This window comes from Coturnix japonica, chromosome 2 (genome assembly GCF_001577835.2).
Source record: "Coturnix japonica isolate 7356 chromosome 2, Coturnix japonica 2.1, whole genome shotgun sequence".
Lineage (NCBI taxonomy): Eukaryota > Metazoa > Chordata > Aves > Galliformes > Phasianidae > Coturnix > Coturnix japonica.
In genome coordinates, this window is record NC_029517.1 from 102,555,682 (window position 1) to 102,577,563 (window position 21,882).

Below are 21,882 nucleotides of genomic sequence, written 5' to 3' on the forward strand. Positions count from 1 at the left end.
TCTTTCCCACTTAGAGCAATCCTGTTATCTGCAATAGCACAGTTCAAAAGAAGCATTTATTTTGTGAAGTGTTTATAAAGAAACAAAAACAACCATAACAGAGTTCAAGAGGAAAGTGGCTTTGTTTTGTTGTACTTTCAAGTAATACTGGTGTCTTAACAATTCTGACTAATAATGTTGGATAACAGCAATTCTGCATGTTTTCATTTTCTTTAATGAGATAATATTTTTAATCGTGAACACTTTTTCACCCCTACTAGACAACTATTATATACCTTCTAGGTCTACACGTCTAATAGGTCAATAAAGCTACTCCAATGTTTTTTCCTACTATCAACTGGGGAAAGATGTACTTTTTCAAATCTATTATTTTGTGATTGAAAATGCTGATATCACAGCATTGTTTCCCAAATAAACCTTCTAACTGTAAGCTTCTATTTTAACACAGTGCTTGCATTTGGCATACTTAGTACGCCAATAAAACATTAAAATAGTTTGCCAGAAGTATGTATTTAGAACACAAGGCACCTGCAGTCCCTTTACCTTCATTTAGAAGGAACTACCTGAGGCAAAACTACCTGAGGCAAGCACTATTCTGAGAGCCTTACTTGAGTGAGAAGGATGCAAGCACAGCCCTTAAGGTTTTTGTCTGTGCTCAGCTGGTATAACTAGGGAGAGATGCAAACCTTGAGCTGAAGGACAGAGGTTAGGCAAAGCGATGTGGGAAAAAGACTTGCAGTGCTCTCAGCATTACTCACTTTTCCACCAAATCTGCCTCTGTATATTCTTACCAAGTCAAAGAAAAACACTTATCGTGTAACACAGAGCCAAAAAAGATTGATTTCAGTGCTACCGTCCCTTTATGAAGCATCTACAGATTATTCCCCATTGAATTTGTTTTGCACGCAAAGATGGATACAACTGCCCTACATCACAGCTGCACTGGCTTAGACCTGTAATTCATCAGCCACTAATGCAGATAAAACTATAATAATTCAGGTTATGTGACAGTACATCCCATCTGTGCTGTCATCCACAGGTTGTTCCTATTTCCCTCAGACAAGCAGTACAACAGACTGAATGGGTCTTGTAGGTTCTGACAGCCTCTCACCTCTTATTCAGACATGTCTGAACTGCATGGTCTGGAATAGCACTGACTGTCCTGTGCTGTTAACACAGCAGCTCCACTGAGTGCACCCACTGTTCAGCAATAACCAAACTGACATTGTGCTACCAACGTTGTCTAAGCTGAAACCAGGACATTGGGAAGGCCAAACTGAGTGCCAGCTCATTGCATCCGTTGTACTTATAAATAGGTCACATTACACTCAGAACAGCTGACACATACGGGGCCCAATGCAATTCCTCTTCACTTGATGGGGCCCAGGCAAGCCAAAAGGTCAGACACTCCTGACATAAGATATATTTAGAAGTAAGAATTGCTATCATATAATTTAAATCAGTTATCTCAGAAAGCAGAGATTTCAAGTCAGAAGAATCCAGAAGAGCAGAATGATTTAGACTCACCTTTTTCCATTTTGTCTTGCTCAATCTCAGTTTCCCCTTTTCCTAGAATATTAAAAATATAATTCCATTGAAGTAAATTTATTTTAACAGTTCACAATAAGAAAGAGTTAAAATATAACTATAGCTCAGACCCAAAATAAGATTGGGCCAACCAGAATAATTTATTTTAAAGAAATAATTATTTTAAAGTAAGCAGTGTACTGACTGAACTGTGGTTACACAGAAGACATTTCTTTGCAGATGCTTCAGTTATTGCATGATTCCTTCCGTCACAGGATATTTCATGAACATTCCCCCTTCAGATATTTGGTAGATTTAAATATTACACACACAATATAAACTATTTTGCAAGAGGTATTTTATTAATTAAAAACCCTTGGGAATATTGGCTTTGTACATATTTGATTACAAAGTGAAAAACATTCATATAAATAGGAAACCTAGGTCTCATATTCAGATAACTGAAGCACTTGGAAGCTTTAGTCATACTTCAACATTTAAAAAAGACTAAGCCCACCTGTTTTGTAAACAACTGAATTCATGATCAGATATTAACAAAACTATGGCAAAAAAGCATACTTTTAACAAAATCAGGTGTTTGTACATCATGAAGAAGGCTCATGCAGAGATAGGCTTTTCTTCTCTTTCTCTGACTTTTTAGTATCTTTTGTTCTTTGTCTTACTTTTAACATCTTAAGTGTATTGCCTTATAATTCTGATGTTATCATTGTTTTCAACTTATACCCAATAAATGTCACAAAATATATAAAAGAAAGCTCAGATGGCTTTTCTTTAATTATTTTCCTATCTCAGAGGAAATTCTTGTCTCACTCTTCACTACAAGTACACAACTGTTACCAACTGCTACTACAACATGCAGACAGTACACCTGATTTTAACATTCAGTACAAGCCACAGTGAGAATTAACTTTGTTATGATATGAGAAATGAAGAAAAAGAAAAGAACTACAGAGTCAGTTGCATACTACAAAACAGCTTGTAGAAGATATTATTACTCTAACAACCCATTAATGACAGTGTTATTTGGGATGTGCTAAAATACAGATTTCTTGCACATGTGATAGTAAATAAAAAGGTTTATCTGCCTGTCAATATAACATCAGAAACACTGTATTTTTAAAAGAGTAATACCAGCTCCAGATACAATAGTTCATATACTCGTATTTCTATTATTCTACCAACTCAAAGCAAATAAAGAAATCATTACAGGATGATAAACCACAATAGATTATGTGACCTAGCCACCCACTTTCCCTGTGTACTTTCTCTTATTAATAAGACTCATACTCTCACTGGAACTCTTCTGATTCTCCCTTGGCCGCTTAGTGACACATTTGCCCTTGTATCTGACATTTTTGTGAGTCCTGCCTGTTCTTTTCCATCACTGCAAGAATAAGGTATGATCTTATTGTTCTAAACATGCTCATCTCCCATTTCTTGGCCAGCTTCACATTTAGCGAGCCTCATACAATATACAAAAGAATCACAGAATGGATAGGGTTGGAAGGGACCTTGAAGATCATCTAGTTCCAACCCCCTATACATTTAGTTGTCTATATCTATTTATATACCAGGACAATTTCTCTCAGTTCTCTTAGATTTCCTTCAATCTCCATTCTGTTAAATGAGCTGACATCAATTTTGCTAAAGTTTCTCAAATGATTTTAATGTATTCTAGATTCTCCTTCTGGGTTGCTGCTTTTGAAAATAAAGAAAAAAAGAATCATATTGTTAGCTCTCACCATACTGAACTAAGAAATTTCATCAGTATCATGTTCCGCACAAATTGCCTTGGAGAATGATATTTGTTGCTAGCTGAGACAAATATTTATCCTCGCTTTTAAAATATTTATCCTTGCTGTTAATATGTGTTACACTTTGGAAAAAATAATGACACTAAAAAGACAAAGATAATCTTCTGTGTTTTATTGAAAGCCAAACATTAAAACAGATGACAAACATTTTCCTTAATAGTTCTCTTGACCTTGCCCAGCTTGGCATATTTTTGTAAACATGAAGCACGTAAAAAACACATACCCAGTTACAAAATACATAAAATCTGATCACAGCATAATATACTCTCACAGTCCCATAATGTTAGAAATAGGCTGCCACTGTTATATAAAAAAGTCCTCCATTCACCATTCTAAAATTATTCCCAAGCTTCATCGCAAAATATGGCTTTATAAAAATTATTGCTATGCATTTCACAATCACAGGTAGCTTTATGAGTACATTCCACCCTAAACCGCATCACAGTCTAAGAGTATTATTGCTTTCTTGAAAAGCCCAAAATAAATCACTTTGGAACACCTTCTATGCCTATTAGAGATGCAACACTCACCTACATGGAATCTTACTGAAGTCCAGAACAAAATAAGCCAGCATAATGATGTCACTTTAACTATAAATATAAGCAACTGAAAACCTGACTTCAAAACAGTGTCACAGAAATTTAAATCTCCCTGCCAACCAAAAGGCAACCGCTCTTAGGGTTACAAAATTTAACTTTGTTTTTTTTCATCTAAGATGTTTTATTAGACATGGCAGTTTCTTAAAATCACAGCAACACTCCTGAGCCAAAAAGGAACACATGCAAATTGCCAAAGAATGAAATATGTCTTTGTAATTGTGGAACAGCAGCACAGCACAGGTAAAGAGTACACCTGCAGTATGAAAATTCTATATCACTCAAAGCCTACATTTCAGTCATGTACCGTTTACAAGAACATTAATAATTGCAGACTTTAAATTTTGACATCCTATTTTTTCCCGAAGTTGAATTAGCAGTTTCCATAATTCACTTAATGTAGAGTTTCTTAAATCCATCTTTAAAATCATGTATTAGTAGGAAAATAAGAGAAATTTCCTGAACTCAACTTGATTCTGGTCATTCAGCTTTGTTTCAATTTACACTGACTCCCTCCTGAGTTATTATGTAGCTCTGCATCAAAATCAAATGCATATAAATTTCTGATTCACATACAAAAGGTTTCTGAAAAAAAGCTATTTAGTAATCTTTTTACTACTGTGATTTAAACATACACAGTTTGAATATTAGACTTTTTTAAAATCACCTGAACATTATGTATTGTCTGTTGACTTTATGTCAGTGCAAAGAGATACAAGTCAAAATTCACAGCTTAGTTTGTGCCTGATTAGTGTTATAAAACGTGTTTAGGCTGTATGCTCTATCAGCAGTTATAAAGCATTTAAAAATTCATAATATTTTAAGTTTCCTTTCACCAAAATGTTCTGTACACACTGTATGAATCCACAACAAAAGATATATATTAAAATCTGAAAAAAAATGTACTTGCTGCTATACTATAAATAGAATATTAACAATTGTTTGAACAGCACATTTGAAATGTAGTTCAAAGTTGTGACAATGTCATGAACACAGAAGAAAAATAAAACTAATTAAGTCACTAAACTTGAGCCCTCCCCCCCACCCAAAAAAATAGTAATAAATCAAGACAGGAACGTAAATTAAACATCCAAGTGTTAAAAAAAAAAAACAAAAAACCAAAAAGCTTACTAAGATGACAGTTGGCTACAACCCATTTACAGTATCTTAGTGTTTGCTCCCAAACCCTGAACTGCTCTGTAATTACATCGTAAGATCTATGACAACCATCTGCTCCCCTTTGTAGCGTATGGTTAGGGCTGGTCCTCCTGATGTAGGGACTTTTCTTTTGAAGCTTTAAGTATCTGAAAAGATAAGGGGAAATCTATATTAAAGGACCAACCAAAACACAGCTTACTATAAGTTAAAAAAATTCAAATAAATCTTAACTTAAAAAAAAAAAACCACACAACGATGCAACTTTGTTTCAGACTAGAAGAAAGCTATCATTTCTAGGTGTTATCATAATGAATCCGCACAAAGTTGCTGTAGAAGGTGGGAAATGTATATTTTTAAATATTTATCTGAGCTGTAATTTTTTTCTGACCATATGGAGCTCCATTTACCTCATAAAGGAAAATCTGGGCCGTTTTTATTTATTTATTTATTTATTGATATAATAAGGACAGGAACTGTGGAAAAAGGAGCCAGGGGATGAGGAAGGGTCAATGTTTTGAAATGGAAACTTCTGAACATAAGGGATTTTAGTAGCTGGTAAAAATAAATGAAGCATACAAGTGAATGGGAGAAAGAAAAAGCCTTACATATTGTGAATCTGAACTACGTATGTGAAGGATAAAAACTCAAATACAAAGAATAATCATTTCTCCCCAAAATGTAATGTAATACGCTTCCCTTCAAATATATCCCAATAACTACCATTCTATCACAATCACTGCAATTTACACACAAATGAAAACAACTGATCAAAACCCCTAAATCATTTATATCAAAAGCTGCAAAAGGAGAAAAGAATTTTGACAACAAAAATCCTCATATTTTGACTCCCTAGTACACATGAATTTCATCTTCTAAGAGGAAAAAGTTGTGAGAATAATGTTTTCCTGCAAGCTTTCACATCTGAAGAAGGCAAGGAAACATTTAATAGCAGGAAAATTCAGTAACTAAATTATTTAACTTGTATACCCTGCTTTTCGCAGTTTTCAGAGATGTTATGTGAATTGACTGCCGCATTGTGTTGATGGGCTTTTTACAAAATGCATCGGTTGTTTGATGATTCTTCTGGCTCTAAAGTGACTATCACACAACTACACAAATTACTTACATCCTTTCAGTATGTTAGCAGGCTTTAGCAAATTTTGTGTACAGATTATTTTCATTTTCTACTTACAAAGGAAGACTCAGGAGCAGGATACTGCATATAACAGTTGCTCTTATTTAGTAACTGAATAAAATGGTATTGATTTTGACAAAAATATGGCCCATAGAAACAAAATTCAAAGATTTCAATCTGATAACTGGAGTTTGAATTTGGTTTTGAAAAAGCATATACAAGACAACTTCATCTTAATATCCTCATATCAATGTAACTGACACTGTGCAGTAGAATTTCTACTGTTAGAAGTTTCCAATAGTCTCATAAGGACCTACTTACTATTTTAACTCTAGGCAGCCATATATTCTTCAAGAAAACAGATGCATCTTTTCTGGTTATACAGATCCACAACAAACTAATGAAAGTTACACTATATTCACTGAACTTATTGCCAGTCCTGTCAAAGACAACTTTTCATAAGCCTTGTTTAAAATACTTGATATTAATATAAATATTTATTATTAGATATCCATCAGTGAACACTTGTGGCTTTACACACTTCAACATAATGAGTAGCAGTTATGATAAACAGGTTAGAAAGACTCCACAGACAAACAAGTGAAATGTATTACAACAAGTATCTCTGACCACCTCAGCTAATGTTCAGCATGTAAATTAAAACACGAACACAACTGTACTTCCAATCAGAACTGGGAGAACTCCTGCACTTTCAGTTCTCTAGGTACCTTAGGCACATGTAAGCTTCCAATACAAGTTTCCTTCCCTGCTAGGAAAGAAAATTCTCACAGAATCACCTGAGTACCACACCACTGCAGAGCTTCTGTATACTACAAAGATTAACCAACTCACAAAGGTAGTCAAAAACTTCTCTGCCCAACAACCATGTCATAGAGTCATAGAATGGTTTGTGTTGGAAGGGATCATGTAGTTCCAACCCCCTGCTATAGGGAGGGACACCTCCCTCTAGACCAGGTTGCTCACAGTCCCATCCAGCCTGGCCTTGAATGCTTCCAGGGAGGAAGCATCCACAACCTTGCTGGGCAACCTGTTCCAGTGTCTCACCACCCACAGCACTTGTGGTCTGAGACTAACTAGAACTGAAATGATTCTCAGGGCTCCTGGTTATGATCACCGTGGTTTCCTACTCAGAGATAGACCTCAGTGCTGCCCTCGACACTGTTAACCACAGTTAAAAGAACCAACTACTGACTTGTAATGCTTAATTCTGTGATTCTATTAACTCCAGAAAAGTGGACCAAATGTAAAAACACACAAGCTTCAAATGAAGCAACTCCCTCCTATCAGATAGGTTCCCTATGTAGTTACTGTAAGAATCGTTTTGGTAATGATTATTGTCCTGATGAAAGAGCAGGAAGTGCTCATTTTGTTCATAAAACCAGTTATGTCAAGAAAAACATGACAGTATGACAAAGCTAGCTTTGTTCACAGACCAGCCTGAAGAGACACTGCCGAACTTCAGTAGATGTGACTGACATACAGAGAAGTAACATCACCACCCATGACAAGCTACTCTAGAAAGGAAGCACCCACATAATTTGAAATCTGCTATTTTTATTTTTACCTTTACAGCAAAAATGTACAGCTTTCCCTGAAATCATTTAAAATAAGTTTTATTTTAAAACTACTAAGAGTTTTACTTTAAATACTTCTGTATAGATCAATTTGCCATCGCTAACATTTATCCAGAACAAGATAAAAATTATTGCTTCATAACCACAAAAGTTTAAAATGAGATTATAGATTACCCTTCAAGTACTCACCAAAAATTGCTCAATTGCTCGCAAAACTTACCATGTTGCTATAATTTCTTTTTTTTTTTTTTTTTTTTCCTTTTTTTTTTTTTTTTTTGGTGGAAAAAAAAAAAATAGAAGAAAAACACTTAAACACTTACCCACTAGATTATCATTTGAATAATCCTCAGTTTGAACAGGGATTTCTGTAAATGAAAAGTGCAGAAACAACTTAGACTGGATAGTTCTCTAAATGTTTACAGAAAATCTAAATTATAGCAAAGTTTCCCTCATGCTCAAAACAGTGACCTATTAAGACTACTGTCTTAATACTTTTGTTGAAGTGTGATACACATTTTCTTCAGCTAAGTTTTTCTATGAAGATTTTAAAATCAAATTTAAAAACAGAATTCTGAAAATGTACATAAGCACAAATATCCCAGCATAGTATGCTGCTTGAGTATGGATTTTACTTGAAAATTCAGTTGTTTTTCATTCAGGATTTATGTTTAAATTAGGCGTGTCACAAACTGCTGCTACTGCTAATAGGCTCAAGTTTAAACACAGCTCACAATTCATGCTTAGAGGGAGTCAGTTTTACCACAAAATAATTGATAATAGTTATAATACTGACTGTGGGCAGTATGAAAAACTGAAAAGAGGGAAATTTATGCTCTGACTCACAAATTCCTTAGTGCTGTTATTCAAAGCTGGGGTAATATTCTCCTTTACTTCTTACTTTTATGCTCTTTTTTAGAGTATGCACTGCTGATCGCCAGGTGGCATACTGAGCACAGCAAGGAAATCTTCAACCTCCTATAACCAATTATGACTGTTTCTATTATTACAAGTCATTCTGAACTAGAAAACTCTCGACTTTTAATACTTGGCTTTCCTATATAAGCACTTAAAATACTGACATTAGAAAACGAGGTAAAATAAAGAAAGTAACACGTTAGCTTTAATAACACAGTTAAACTTATCCTTAAAGGGAAAAAAGTTCTGCAGCAAGAGAAATTACAAGTATATTTTTAAAGTAGAATTCTATTCTATGGTATTTATCTATTTTTTTTAGAGTAGCAAGTTCATATGAAGCATAATAAACAAACCTGATTCCTCTGGTCCAGTGACTACATTCTCTTCTTCTGTATGCTTACTTCCCACTGTTATAAATAAATTTAAACATGAAAGTTACACAAAATGCTCACAATTTTGCTTCTCTTCCTCACCAACCACCCATTCTTTTTAGTATCAAACAAGTACAAGTTAAACTGAAAGACAAACATTTTAAAATACCAGTAGCACAAGACACCTGAACACATTTCATATAAAATAAGGGTAGACTGTCTTAAGCAATGACTCCTATCATTCTGCCGTCTCCTCCCAAAAAGGAATTTTAATTATGATTTTCACTGCAATGAATTTATAAATGGAAAACTTGAATAAAATATAACAGCAAATCCTTAGCTATGCTAAGACTAAACAATGATTACCTTCCTCTAGCTAACTGAATTAATGTCATGTTTGAAAGACCATCATATTTAATGATATTTTTGACATTAAGCACTTTATAGAGAACATTTTCTTGTCTTTTTTAAAGAAATATATTAAGAGATATAAATGGAAGGAAAATACATGATTTCTTTATGTATAAAAATTTCATACCTGATAGTTTTTTCTCAATTTCTAAATCTTCAACAATTTCATCTCTAACTATAAAAAGACAAAAGTTTGCAGTTAGCCCTTCTCTCTCAAAACAAAAAAACAGCACCAAACCAAAACAACAAAAAGCCCACACCAAAAAACAATCAACAAGTGGATAGCAAAAACACTTTAAGACCACAATAGCAATATATATACCTGGTTCTGTGGCTTCGTGTACTTCCTCAGGAAGGTCTTCAACAGCTAAAAAACATATAATTCAGAGCAATAATGAAGTCAAATTCTAAACTGATGAAACTTACATATAACACAAATGAACAGAGCTCGTACACAGAGATGTTCAATGGTGAACATAACATTTCAAAAGGCAAATATGGACTTTCATTAATTTTGAGGAAACAAAGAAATAAATTAAATTTTCTTTCCCGTTTTTCTAAAGAATTAATTTTTATATTAGATAAGCAATTAAAATCTATCTTCTAAACAAATGTCATTTGGATTAAGACATTAAAAAAAAAAACCAAACAACCTCCTTAGTCTTTCTGAGAATGTCTTTCAGTTTCTTCTTTTGCATTATCAGCTACATCTTATGGATGTGTGAAAAACAAGCCCATAACCTTTTAAAGTAAATGACAATGAAGGAACTGATGGGCAGTACAAGAAACAAGAGCAAAGTAAGAGCAAATTTAGAAACACATTTATGAGTTGAAAATGATTTTTTAATGAGTGTTTAAAAATATTATAAAGTAAATTTTTAATAATTTACCCTGACAGAGATCACACATACTGAATGGCTTTACTAATGAAGTATAGCATTGTCAACAACCTAAAGGGCTATACTTCTGCACTTTATAACTGTCTACTTTTACTCTCATTGTACTTCCACTCTTAGGTTTGTGGACAGTTTAACTACAAACAAAACAAAGATATATATATTTAATATATGACATATGTGAATATATACATACATACACACAAATATACAAGCAAACGTACATACACCAATAGGCTATACCTGTATCTTGAGTCTCAGTCTCCGTCTCATGTTCTGGTTCTTAAAAGGAAAGAAAAATGTGTTGTTGATTTGCAGGCTACACTAAAAATAATTGAGCTGTTAGGCATCCAATTTATTTCTTTATTGCAAAGATTTCAAAAGCTTTTTCTACACTTGAGGCCTGCACAGATAAATGAATTCTTAATGGAACCCACCATGGGGAATTAACTAAAATAATTCACCTGCACTGCAGTAGAAATAAAAATAAATAAAGAGCTAGAACAGTTTCCATAACTCTGAACAAGAAACAGGTTAAAAATGCTGATTATTTTTTACTTCAAATAATGTCTGAAAATGGATAAAATACTGACCATTTATTTTAAGTCTCTGATACGTGACAGTGTATTTTAAAATTAGGAACTTCAACATGCAACTAGCACACTGAATAATTTAATTATCTTAGCAGGTACTAACCCTCCTAGCAATCATTAGCAAATCATTAACCAAATAAAACTAAATTGCAGTAAATCTCCACTGAGATGTTAGCTATGAAAAAAAATGAGTACAATATGGTAATACTGAACTTAACAGACACAGCAAAGTAATGCTGACTTACCATGGTTTTATTATAGAAAAAAGGGGAGAGGAGGGCTGGCATGAGATGTTCTCAATATTTTATGCCACATAGGCACGAAAATGATCAGTCAGAGAATTTAACCAATTTATCAGTAATTTGTTCCACTGTTACAGACCGACTGGTCACACAGTTTCAAAGATCAAAAATAGTTTATCACAGTACTTACAAAATGAATATGATAGCAAGGAAAACTTCAAAATAATTTCATTTTCTATCACAGAAAGACTATCATAATGATATAACAGTAAAATAGGGTTTAGGATTCAACATACGAAAGTTAAATATAATGTTGTCATACCATGTTCATCATAAACACCATGCACACTGTCCTCTGTTCAAAGAGGGGAAAAGATGTCAATATTAAAATTCATTGAATTTTGAAGAAAAATAAATATATACAGTGCAGAATCAAGTTCATTCAGGAAAAAATAAAAATAAAAATCAAATAGATATTATACTACGTTACAGTTCATAATACAAATAATTCATCCAAACAGAAGATTTTAAAAGTTTTTCTGGGATAAGGAATTTCCTAGAATTACTATGTAACACTTCAATATGATTCATCATATAATTAAGATTTTCTTGTACAAGTCATTAAATCAATTATAAATGACCTATAAATTGTAAAGGAAATACCCATCAGTCATTCTTACATACAGTAAAACTTTTTCTAATGTATTGTGGATTTTTTTTATTATTTTTTTTAAATTTCTTCTGGGAAGGGAGGAAAAGGGACAGCTTTTTTTTTGATTATAAAATTCACTGAAAAAAGTATGATTTTTTGATTGTACCTGTGTAGTGTTCAACAGCATCTTCTAATGTTAGCTCGGTGTCACCTTAAATAAAAATATTCAATCTTTTATGTTCCTGTCAAGTTTTCATGCAACAGCTAAATAGCACAAGTTAAAAAGTCATATACTATTAGGTTCAAAACCAACAGAAATACGTACATAAGAATAAACATCACAATATTCATTTGAAACTTACAGCTAGATTATAAATCACAACCAGGAGCTACACCACAACATAATAAGTTTAGGCATATTTGTATACATGTAGGTTGTTGACAATCATAGAACGGTTTGGGTTGGAAGGGACCTTCAAGATCATCTAGTTACAACCCCATGCTATAGACAGGCATACCACCCACTAGACCAGATTGCTTAAAGCCCCAACTAGCCTGGCCTTGAATGCTTCCAGGAAGTGGACATCCACAACCTCACCGGGTAACCTGTTCCAGTATCTCACCACTCTCACAGTAAAGAATGTTTTCCTAATATCTAATATCTAATAATATCTAATTTTTTAATATCTACCTACCCTCTTCCAGTCTACAACCATTATTGCTCATCCTGTCACTACATGTCCTTATAAAAATTCCCTCCCCAGCTTTCCTCTAGGCCCCCTTCTAGTCCTGGAAGGCCATGATAAGGTCTCGTCTGAGCCTTTTCCAGGCTGAAAAGCCCCAACTCTCCAATTGCCTTCACAGGGAAGGTGATCCAGCCTTCTGACCATCTTCATGGCACTCCTCTGGACATGGTCCAACAGCTCCATGTCCTTCTTGTGTTGAAAGCCCTTGAAAAGAATGCAGTATTCCAGGTGGTGTCTCAAGGGAACAGAGTAAAGGGACAGAATCACCTCCCTTGACCTGCTGGTCATACTTCTCTTGATGCAATCCAGGATATGGTTGGCCTTCTGGGCTGCAAGTGCACATTGTCTGAGTCTTTCATCAACTGACACTCATCAACTGCAGGGGCTCTCAAGCCATTCTCCGCCCATCCTGCATCTGTGCTTGAGATCGTCCCTGTCCAGGTGCAGGTCCCTGTACTTATGAGATCTTGTTGAAGTTCATGAAGCTGGCATGGGCCGACCTCTCAAGCCTGTTCAGGTCCCCCTAGATAGCATCCCTTCCCTCTAAGCACATCAACTGCACCACTCAGCTTTCTGTCATCTGGAAACCTGCTGAGGGTGCACTTGACCTGACTGTCCACATCACCTAAAAAGGTGTTAAACAGCACCAGTCACTGTAATGATCCCTGAGGAATGCCACTTGTCAGCAGTCTCCACTTGTACATTCAGACACTGACGGCAACTCTCTGTGTGAGACCATCCAGTCAATTCCTTATCCAGTGAGTGGTCCATCCATCAAATCCATTTTTCTCCAATTTGGTGACCAGGATGTTGTGCAGGACAGTGTCAAACACTTTGCACAAGTCCAGGTAGATGTCAGTTGTTCTTCCTTTATCCACTGATGCTGTAACGCCATAAAAGGCCACCAATTTGTTAGGTACGATTTGTTCTCGGTGAAGCCACGTTAGTTACCATCAATTACCTCATCTTTACTTTCCATGTGCCTTAGTAGGGCCTACAGGAGGGTCTGCTCCATGACCTTACTAGGCACAGAGATGAGAATGATGGACCTGCAGTTCCCTGAATCTTCTTTTTAACCCCTCTTGAAAATGGCAGTTACGTTTCCTCTTTTCCTGTCATAGGAACTTCACCAGACTGCCATGACTTTTCAAATTCGATTGATAGTAGCTTGGCAACTACAATCCACCACTTCCCTCAGAACCTGTGGACGGATCTTGTTAGGTGCCATGGACTTGTGAACCTTCAGGTTCTTTAGATGGTCTCAAATCCTATCTTCTCTCTGGGAAGGTCTTGCATCACCCAGTTCTTCTGCTTTCTACAGCTCGGGTGGTGCAGCTAATGCCCTTGCCAGTGAAGACTGAGACAAAGAAGTCACTGAGCACCTCAGCTTTCTTCCTGTGATCAGGATCTCCAGTTTCCTTCTGGAGAGGACTCACATCTTCCCTAGCCTAGCCCAGTATAATAATCCATTAATTATTTACTCCAGCAAACACTTATACGTTTGTGGATTGGATTCATGGAATGCTTTGTATACAACTGTAACAATAACATAAATGCAAAAAAACAGTTTTATTTGATACTACTTGAAAAATCTGTTTAAAAATAAAACTGTGATATAACAGTAAATGACATATTACTTCAGCACCTGCCTAAAGGAGTGATTATATTACAATCAAAATTTATGAAAATGCAAAGAGTTTCTGGATCACTTACTGTCTTTTCCAAATTCATATCATATAGCAGATATGATGCAGTAATCTAATTTAAAATAAAAATATACAAGACAAGACAAGAACAGTAGTTTGGAGAATGAACATTTTGAAAATTACCTATTACTAAATCAGTTTAGCATTTCGTATTCTGCTTTCTCTTAACACTTCTACCGTAAAAGTAATATTACTGGATTTGGAAACATAACATTATACCTGGAACTTCATGTGACTCAGGTTCTGTTGCTCCAGGACCGTCTTCTACAAAATCAGCATCTAAGAAATAGACATATTTAAAAATTCCAGTTTTTGTTGAAATTCTTTAACAGAATATTATGCATGAATAGTAATATTTCTAAGGAGAAATTTGTTCTATTGCCAGAAAGGCATTCAAATAGATTGAAATAATAATCACATATGTTATACTGAAAATACACATACACTAAACACATTTGCTCCAGAAAAGATGTCTCTCCCTACAGAAATTTTCATCTCTCAAAGTCAAGTCTGCTGTTAGAAAAAAATCAGACTCCATGAAAGATTCAATGTAAAGAAAAAAAAGAATATATTTACATTGCCTTCTTATTTATCATCTCCAAGATTCAAAATAACTGGAATTTGAATATTCAATGTATTTCCCTTCTTTAGCTTACACCATGAGGAACAAAAGCCAATAAACAAGAAGGAGAAAAAGACTGAAAGGAATTACTTCAGCTGTGATGAAAGAACCTCAGCACATTTTCAGCAATCAGAACATGTAGATGACAATCATGACATTAGTTTTTCAAAAAGAGGTCTTAAAATATATGCACAATTTTCAGTACCTCAGACAAAAGCATTCAGACGTACTTTCCCTTAACTCTGAATCAAACCATATGATTCTGCTGTAATATTACAGCTTATAACACCCTGTTGATATCTCAAGGCAGCGAGGTATGAATATCCTCTTTACACGATACCACATTCTTGGCAAGACTTGGAATATTGTTCACATTCAGTGTTCTCTTAAAGTGTCACATTACAGGGGAAGTATATTGAAAATATCAGTAAGAAACTCCTAGAATTTAGTTTAAAAAAGCTTCTTGAGTATAGAAGCAAGCTCAATCTTCAGATATTCTTCACTGATATCACTTCAGATATTGTAGGACTATTTCTATTTGGGGTGAAATACATTGCTGGAACACAGATTAACTTCATCGTCTAAAAGCCAACACAGCAGTAAACGCACTATAATTTAGAGCTACCTAGATTCCAGAACATCCTTAAAACATCCCAATGTTTTCCAAGACTCTATGGCAAGCAGAAATTATTTCTCATTAAAGTCACTTGACTCTTATTTAAATTTGTCTGCTTGCATTTTTGTGAACATTTAATTTTTAAATACATTTAATCATTCAAATACCTTTCTGAAATGAGTCTGGTATCTCATAATCCTCTGTCACTTCATTCTCTAATTCTCTCAGCACATCATCTGTTGCTGGAGCTTCAAACGTTTCCGCATGTATTTCTTCCTTCTCTTGCCATTGGTCAGTTACGCTTTCATCTACATCTTCATGTCGCTCTCCTAATCAAGAATATAAATTTTTAGACAACACAAACTCACTGGTAAACTCTACTACAATCAAAAATATTCAGCTTTCAACACAACCTTTATGTGTTTCTACTACTCCACAACAGAGGGCACACAATTTGACTGCCTCTTACACTCGTATAAATCCTAAGTATCTGCACTGACTGATCAGCACCTTCATTGTTCATGAATAAAAACAATTCCTGTTTAGCCATTCTTGCACTGTACAGAGCATTTCTGTGAAGTTTTAGTCAGCTGGTTGACTTGAACTATTGCTGCCAAACATCCATGAATTAAAAAGTTACCATTTCAGGATTTGTTGACTGAATTTTCAAAACATTCTTGGAAAATCACAAACTATTTGATTAGAATGTCTTGTGCAGGTAAAACCACCTTGAGTGAATACAAAAAAAAAAGGAGCACAAATATAATTCTTCAGTGATTTCTTAATGTGAGTTCATTACCAGGCTGGGAATGGAGAGCGTCATGAAGAACAGGTTGAATTTCCTCTTCCAATTCTACATCAACATCCTTGTGCTCTAGAGGGATCATAAATTACAGTGAAGATAAGTAGAAAATGTCAACTATTAACACTAGAGCAAGGCTTGCAGCTTTCAGTAGCCTCCATAAAGTTCTTACTCCATTCCAACTATTTCCACAAATTCAGATAAACCTCTGCAACACATGTAGTTACAATTTGATTTTATTTACTGTCAAATACAGCAAATATTGTATCAACTACATCAAATGAATTGGAAGAATTATACTACAGTAGATTTCCTGCATTTCTTTCCCAATAGCTAAAATTCGTAACTTGAGATAAATGTAAAAACCATGAATTCTCTTCTATGAACTTATCTGTTATTTTCCTATGTTTTAGGTAGCAGCACTAGCATACAGTTTTGACAACAGAATATCATTTGCACAAGAAGCGTTTTGTTGGTTTTAGAAAAAGAGGAAATAAATACTAACATTACAACACCAAGGACTTCTCCTGGCATAGCAGAATAAATCAGAAACTGTTTCCAGGGACAAGCAAGCATCACCAAACACACCAGCCCATGACATAACTGGACTCTGTACTAAAAGTTGCCTTCATATAAATACCCTGATAAATTGCACTGAATAACTCCATGACACAAAAACAATCCAAATGCATTTTCAAATAAAATAATTCAAGTCTCTTGAAATAGATTCTGTATTACATTTGATTAACCATACACTCCACATTTGTGGATTACTGTTACACAGAATCACAGAATCGTATACATAAAAATCAAACAGGATAAGCCTCCAGGAATTGGAAAAAAATATCTTGTGAATAATAGGAAAATATAAATTGCATATCTGATAGTTGGCATTTAAAATATTTTTTCCCCTAAATTCCTCTTGAATCCAATAAATTTTACTAATATTTAAGGGGCTTTTAAACATTTAAGTGACTTTTTTCTAATATTAAAAGTTGTTCTTACTCTAATTTCTACACTCTAGTAGTTTCTAGTAGAAAAGTGAATATTTGGTTAATCTTATCAAGCAATTCAATTTTTTAGTTTAAATTTAAAACAACATAGAAATGCAAAGTTACTAGAATTAAACAATAGACCTTTCTATTCTTGCCAGATTATTTAAGAAACTGTAAACAGTCTTACTGTAAAAGTCATATTTAAAAGGAAAAGATGCCATACTGCTACTTCTATATTTTTTCTTTTTCCTCTTCCCCAAATAAGAAAATTATTTCTACTGATTTCAATGTATACTCTTTCAATCTATACTTTGTGTAAGCTATAAATTCTTTGTAACTACTGATTTACAAAAAGTTATTAACAGTCACTCCAGTTAAGTGTTACAACGTATAAACAACACATAAAAGTGATTAAAGATTTGATTTTTTACCCAAAGAAATACCACGACGAGTTTGTACACTGACGAAAATGAATACTATATCAAGTGAAACACTGGGTCTTTTGCTTCCTCTGTGGTTTATGAAAAGTCTTACCTGATTTGACGAATGACTGCTCAGCAGGCTGAATGGCCTCCTCAGATACTGGTGATGCTGGCTGTTCTGGGACAGATCTTTCTTTTAGGCCTGCATTTTTCAGTTATAAAGTTATCTTTAGGCTTTTTTATTATTATTGTTTGATCGACTTATAAGTTGTTTCAATTATAACAGCAGCAACTAAAGTTAATTTTAACTGACATTAAACACTTGAAAATTCATTTAAACAATCAATCATAACAGCAGGGCTGTCCTGTTATTTAGCGTACACAAAGACCAAAGTGTACTGAGATAATAAAAAACTATACAGATTGAAGACAGACATACAATGAGAAAAACATGGACAAAAAATTAAGCATCCGTCTTTAATTCAGGATAAGTAAACAAATTACTGTGCTATGGTCAAGGTCTATTTAGTATCCAAAAGATTAACAGGCATCAGGTTTTTCCTCACAATCCTTGGGAAAAATTGCTTTACATGATCACTTTCATATCTTATAAATAATAAGCTCATAATAAGAATATGCTTTCATAACTCAGAAGATCTTATAAAGAGAATTGTAGTTTCTTCAAAATATAGCAACGTCACTCTAATTTCTCCTGACACTTAAGTAATTCCACAAAAAGCATGACTGATGATGCTTCGCCACAATGTGGTTTACTACCCATACCACTGAATCTTTCTAGACCAAACACCATGGAAAAAATCAATCAATAACAGCAATGATTAACACAAAGGTAAGAGATGGAAAGAAAGATTATTCATATCTTACTCAGACAAACACTGGCACAAGAATGAGATGTTCGTTAGTTACAACTTATAGTCCTAGTTACACGAATTACAATGAGAAGTTGGAAAGATGATGCCACATTTTAAGACAACACGGCCACAAGAAAAAAATGTATTGATATTAGCCTAATCCTCCTCTCAATCATTCCCCAGGAAATACTCAAGCAAGACTGAAATAAGAGATACGATGCAAAGAAAAACTGCCTCCTCCACAAGGACAGTTAACTCAGCAGAACAGCCTGTGCAGAAATGTGCATTCACATGCTTTGATTTTTTTCAAGACAGCACTTGGCAACACTCAGAATAAGCTGTTTTTACCCTGAGTTGACCCTGTTTCGAACAGGATGTTTGAATAAGGACCTCCGAAGGACCCTTCAAAACTGAATTCTTCCATGATCTTATGATGCCTTTTGTGGATTCACATTTGAGATCTGAGATCATAGAAACACAGAATGGTTTGGGTTGGAAGGGACCTCCAGGATCACCAAGCTCAGAATCTCCCTGCTACACGCAGGGTCATCAACCTGCATATCTAATACTAGACCAGACTGCCCAGGGCTCCATCCAGCCTGGCCTTGAACACCTCCACTTTCTTAAATAGACAAACGTGCCTCCCCAAAACAAACTAGTTTCAAAAGAGTTGTATTTAAAACAAACAAACAAAAAACTCTAATTTCTGATGTATAAAGAAGAAACCACAGTACTATAAGCATTCCTTCACTGCTAACACTCAAGTAAAAGTAACTTTAGGTGCAGTAGAAGTAGTGTATTTCAAGCCAGTTTGGCTTTAGAAATATTATCTCTAGCAGAGTCAAACATATCTCTATTAGGGCTTATATGCCTCCACACAGCTTTGTCTATTTTAAAGAGATTTTATTATTTTGCACCATGAGAAGCACAAGTACTAATTCCATTATTCTATATATACAAAATGGAATAAAAAAAAAAAAAAAAAAAAAAAAAAAAAAAAAANACAAAAATTCAAAAAATTCAAAAAAACACTTAATTCTACCTTTTTTTTTTTTTTTAATATAATGTGCATTACATCAGGCAACTAAGTTTCATATGAAACCACTGTAATTAAGAATCCACCTCTGTAAAGTCAAAAGCAGGATTTACATTTCACTTTTAGATAACTTTGTCATATAAAATACTCTGGTATTTTATATAAAATACAAGAGTAAGATGCTGCTTCCTTCTACAGTCATGAGTAATTATGAAATACAAAGGAAAAAAAACCAGTTATTTATATTCAGCACCATTTCAGACTTCAGGATGTTGGAAGAGTCAGAAGCTACAAACCTACTTACACAAATGCAGTTTGCTTCCTTTATATACAAAGTTATTGAAGTAAGTTTCCATAGCACACATGCCCAATACCAGACAACCATTTATTCTGCTTCCCAAAGGATAAACATGTGCAAAGTATTTTTTAACACATTCAGTATTTCACAGCCAAAAGATATTTTGGATGTGCAAACTGACAGAAATGATGAGGCAGAATATTTCTTTGTTTTTGCATGCACATCTCTCGGCTTTGCTTTCAAGCTTCATGTGTGTCTATTGTTCTATTGTGTGTGTCTATCACCGATTCCTACTCAATCCTGCTGAGTATCTAACACTGTCATCTACTTTTCTTAAGATACTATTTGTTGTTATTCTAATCAAAACACAGTTGCACTCAACTTTAACTTGTGAGGAATTTTTTCATCTTATGTTGTAACTTGACACATTAAACTGAATGACAACAATATTTTGTAGCTATATGTAACAGCAAAACATAACCATGGGAAAAACCCATCATTTTACTATCTAGCCCTAAATGCTTCTCAAATAGAATGTTTGTAGAAAAAGAAACTTATTTAGGACCAGATAAACATTTGGGGCATAGACTTTAAGACAGAGTAATCTTAAATGCAACTCATTCTAACACTTCATTCACAGTTTTACCTACTGTCACACTAGGGATGAAATACAAGTGATGTGCATTTACCACTGTGCCATTATCCTTGAGAAGTGTCATGTATTTCACTACTAAATATATGTCTCATAGCCTCATAAATCAAGGATGAATAAACACATCTCTATCCTGACTGAAAGCTGAAAAAGAATACTCATTATGCAAGTGTATTCAATAAAATCTTCCTTCAAGTCTTTCCGCACACGCACACCCCCTTTCTAAAATGTTTTGTCTGAAAAATCAATCAATCAGACTGCACCTTACCCTGTTAAAACTTTTTGTTCTTGTAGGAGTAAAAGCATCTTACAAACACGTATGTGCTATTTTAACAGTTTGATGTATGTGTACTGACATCAGTGATACAGAAAACTTAAGCAAAAAGAAGAACACAATATAGGAATCAACCTCCAGGACTTTAATTTTACACCACACCAAAATGCTCAAACATTTTACACCATGTAATCATGCTCAACTTCATTCTTTAGCTTTTTTCTTTAGTTTAGAATGATACTGCAGTATTAAAATAATAAATCCTCAAATTTCTTTACAAGTTCTGTTTAAACTGTGCCATTTTATTGAAGAATTCTTATTTCAGCATGCTAGGCAACATTGTCTATCTAGTAGAACTTTGAAATATTCCTTTCCTTGTATCAGCTTGTAAGCAAGTACAGATTCAGTAAGATACTGAAATGAATGTCTGAAGAAACATTTTCTAGCTTCATTTACTCTAATGAGACTGCTGGATAAATCATTTCTTGGGAATAAATACAGAAGCTATTACTGCAAACTAATACAGCAGATGGCTTACAGAAGTACTGAATACTTATAGAGTGTTATTGGAAGATAATAAGAGTTGCAAAAGATACAAACCGTTCTCTAAGCCAGAATACAGTAACAGCAGCAAATCCCTACTCTTAAAATGTGATAGAAATCCATCAGTAGCCATCAAAACTGAAATAAGGGGTCTGATTTATGAAGTATTCATTATCAGAAACTTGGAAAACTTGGGTTAACTGAAAAATCACAATGAAACAAGTTTTCAAATCTAAAAGATGCAAAGAAAGAAGAAACGAACAGGGTATTGTCACAGAATTGTTTAAAAAAATGGCGGTAAAAATTATACATAATAAATTGGATTATGTATTATTTATCTGTATACAACACAGTCTTACCCATCCACTTCAG

General features: G+C 34.3%; 1 protein-coding gene across 1 annotated transcript in view; it reads right to left on the reverse strand.

The window, feature by feature from the left end:
• ASPH (aspartate beta-hydroxylase) overlaps positions 1–21,882 on the reverse strand; it is a 95,948-nt gene that overhangs the window by 40,894 nt on the left and 33,172 nt on the right. The window contains 12 exon segments of the mRNA XM_015855666.2: positions 1,528–1,569; positions 8,167–8,211; positions 9,115–9,168; positions 9,671–9,718; positions 9,866–9,910; positions 10,683–10,721; positions 11,597–11,629; positions 12,093–12,137; positions 14,598–14,657; positions 15,784–15,945; positions 16,416–16,490; positions 17,948–18,037. Coding sequence (XP_015711152.2) covers positions 1,528–1,569; positions 8,167–8,211; positions 9,115–9,168; positions 9,671–9,718; positions 9,866–9,910; positions 10,683–10,721; positions 11,597–11,629; positions 12,093–12,137; positions 14,598–14,657; positions 15,784–15,945; positions 16,416–16,490; positions 17,948–18,037 — 738 coding nt within the window.